Raw genomic sequence first — 2,377 nt, 5'->3', positions numbered from 1 at the left:
TGTCGTGTGGATGCAGAGGCTGTGTTGATCCCAGTATCCTGTGGATGCAGAGGCTGTGTTGATCCCAGTATCCTGTGGATCCAGAGGCTGCATGAATCCCGGTATTCTGTTGATATAGAGGCACATCCACACATAGATGGGATATAGATCCCAGACCTGAGCACATCCTGGTCGGAGGCAGCACGTACCCAGCTGTGGTGGGCAGGGGTCTGGGGGTCTCGGAACAAACCAGGATGTGGGGGACACGTGGGGCACTGGAGGGGGCCAAGCCCCAGGTGACCACGGGGCCACCCAAGGACTCCTGGGTCTGTCCTGGGACCTGGGAAGCGCCCAGGTGATAGAGGGAGGGTGGCCAAGGTGCCGTGTGTTCATTGCCAGCTCCTGGCACAGTGATTGCAGGGCAGCCATCCCATCTGTGCCTCAGTTTCCCTGGACAGCAGCAGGGTGTGGTGTGACCCTATGATCAGGGGTGACAGTCACCACGGCCACGCCACAGCCAGAGTGGAGCTGGGACAGCCCTGGGACAGGCCCAAGGAGGGGAGACTTCCCAGCACAGGGAAGTGCCCAAGCCCTGCCTGGGCTGCCCCGGCACTGCTCGGGGTCTGGGCTCAGCAGCTGGAAGGGCTGAGCTGTGCCAGAGCCTGTTTGGCAATCCCAGCTCAGCTCGGGGAGCAGCAGGAGTGTGGCCCTGGCTGCCTGGGCAGGTCCAGCCTCCAGCAGCAGCTCTGAGCCAAGGCAGCTCCTGGCCCTGAGCGGTGAGCACATCCTGCAGCTGGAGGAGCCTCATTCCCCCTGGGATAGGGAGGAAGAGGTGAAGGAGATGGATAATGGGAATTTGGGGTTCTTTACTTGGTGCTCTGTGGCTTGTCAGTGTCCTTGGGTCCTGCTCCTCTTCTTCCTCCCACTTGGTGCTGGAATTCTGTGAAAGGGGCTGGCATGCTTCCCAAAGCGCTGGGATGGTCTCCCAGGGATCGCAGGAGGACAGGATGAGATTTAACCTGTTCAATTCACAAAAAACAGATTTTTGGCTGAACTTGGATCCACCCAAGCCTCCTCCTGCCCCCTCCATCCCACACAGGAGACACAGCCGGGTTTGCATCCCGGTGGTGCTGCCTGGCCCAGCACCAGCTCTGGGATCGGGGTCATTCTCTGAGCACCCAGGATGCCGGAGGAGCTGAGCAGCTGCCCCACACCCACACCCCAGTGGGGCCCCGGCTGCTCCCTCCGTCTGTCCCAGTTTGAATCCCGCTTTGTTTCCATCCCAGCTGAAATCCCAGGCTCCGGGCAGCGCAGAGGAGCTGCGCTGTCTGCAGGCGCTCAATCAGCAGCCCGAGGGCTCCAGCCTGGAGGAGCTGAGCAGCAGCCAGGGCTGCCTCAGGCTGGCCAGCACCATCAAAGCCTACGTGGCCACGGTGAGCCCGGGACCGGGGGAGGATGGGAGAGCTCCTGGTTGTCCCCGTGCCTCACTTTCCCCATCCACCTCCCCAGAGCCGTGGGAGGGGGAATGGCCAGAGTGGTTTAAGGTGGGAGTAGGACTCAGACCCCACCCTGGTGGGGCCCAGAGGCAGCGGGACAGGGAAGGTGAGGGAGGCTTGGAGGAGGAGCTCAGGCATGGGGACCCCCATGTCACCTGTAACCGGGGCACTTTCTCTTCTCCGTGGCGCAGGTGACGGAGAGCATCATCCGCAGGAGCGCGGTGAAGGGTGAGTCCCTCCGGGGCCAGCTCTGGGGCTGCAGCCAGAGCCTGATCCACAGGAGCTGTGGCCCATGGGAGCCGTGGTCCAGGGAGGCCAGCAGGGGGTGGGGGCCGGTCACTCCTGGGACACACGGCGGTGCTGTGAGCTGGGGCAGGAGAGGGGAGAGCCAGGATTGTCACTGGCCGTGACAGGCACACATGCTGGGAATGGGCTGGGGGACAGCCACGTCCGTTTGTCCGGAGGCTGGGGAAGCAGGGCCATGGCACAGCACAGATGTGTTGGTTGATGATTGACCAGACATTTCCGTCCCTCAGGAACCTTTTGCGCTGGTAGGTCTGTGGGGCATTCCCTGCCCCTGCTGGCATGGGGCCGGGTGTCCCCACACTGTCCTTACAGCGTCTGTCCCTTCCCTGCAGAGGCCTGGCGGAGCTATTTCAACACCTCAGAGGGGCAGCCTCCTCCCAAAATAGCCGGGAAACCCTCGGCACATCTCACCCTCCGCCCACAGAGCCTGGCTCAGGATGGTGAGTTGGGAAACCCCTCTGGGCACTGCTGGGTCTCCAAGATGGGAATGGGAGAGATCAAAGGGCAGGGGACCAGGATGGAGGAGGAGTTGGGTGGCCCATGGGGAGAGATGTCTCCTGTTCACTCCAAGACCACCGAGCTCCATCGCTCCAAGC

At 62.5% G+C, this 2,377-nt stretch overlaps 1 protein-coding gene across 1 annotated transcript in view; it reads left to right on the top strand.

Annotated features, from left to right (window-relative positions):
• LOC108448350 overlaps positions 1-2,377 on the top strand; it is a 23,857-nt gene that overhangs the window by 16,307 nt on the left and 5,173 nt on the right. The window contains exons 2-4 of the mRNA XM_017741073.1: positions 1,180-1,412; positions 1,667-1,703; positions 2,114-2,375. Of these exons, the coding sequence (XP_017596562.1) occupies positions 1,180-1,412; positions 1,667-1,703; positions 2,114-2,375 (532 nt within the window). The remainder of the gene's footprint in view (positions 1-1,179; positions 1,413-1,666; positions 1,704-2,113; positions 2,376-2,377) is intronic.

The sequence above is a fragment of the Corvus brachyrhynchos genome, unplaced genomic scaffold (genome assembly GCF_000691975.1).
Source record: "Corvus brachyrhynchos isolate BGI_N302 unplaced genomic scaffold, ASM69197v1 scaffold351, whole genome shotgun sequence".
NCBI lineage: Eukaryota > Metazoa > Chordata > Aves > Passeriformes > Corvidae > Corvus > Corvus brachyrhynchos.
The sequence above is the reverse complement of the archived record's forward strand: the minus strand, read 5'-3'. Positions and strand labels throughout refer to the sequence as shown.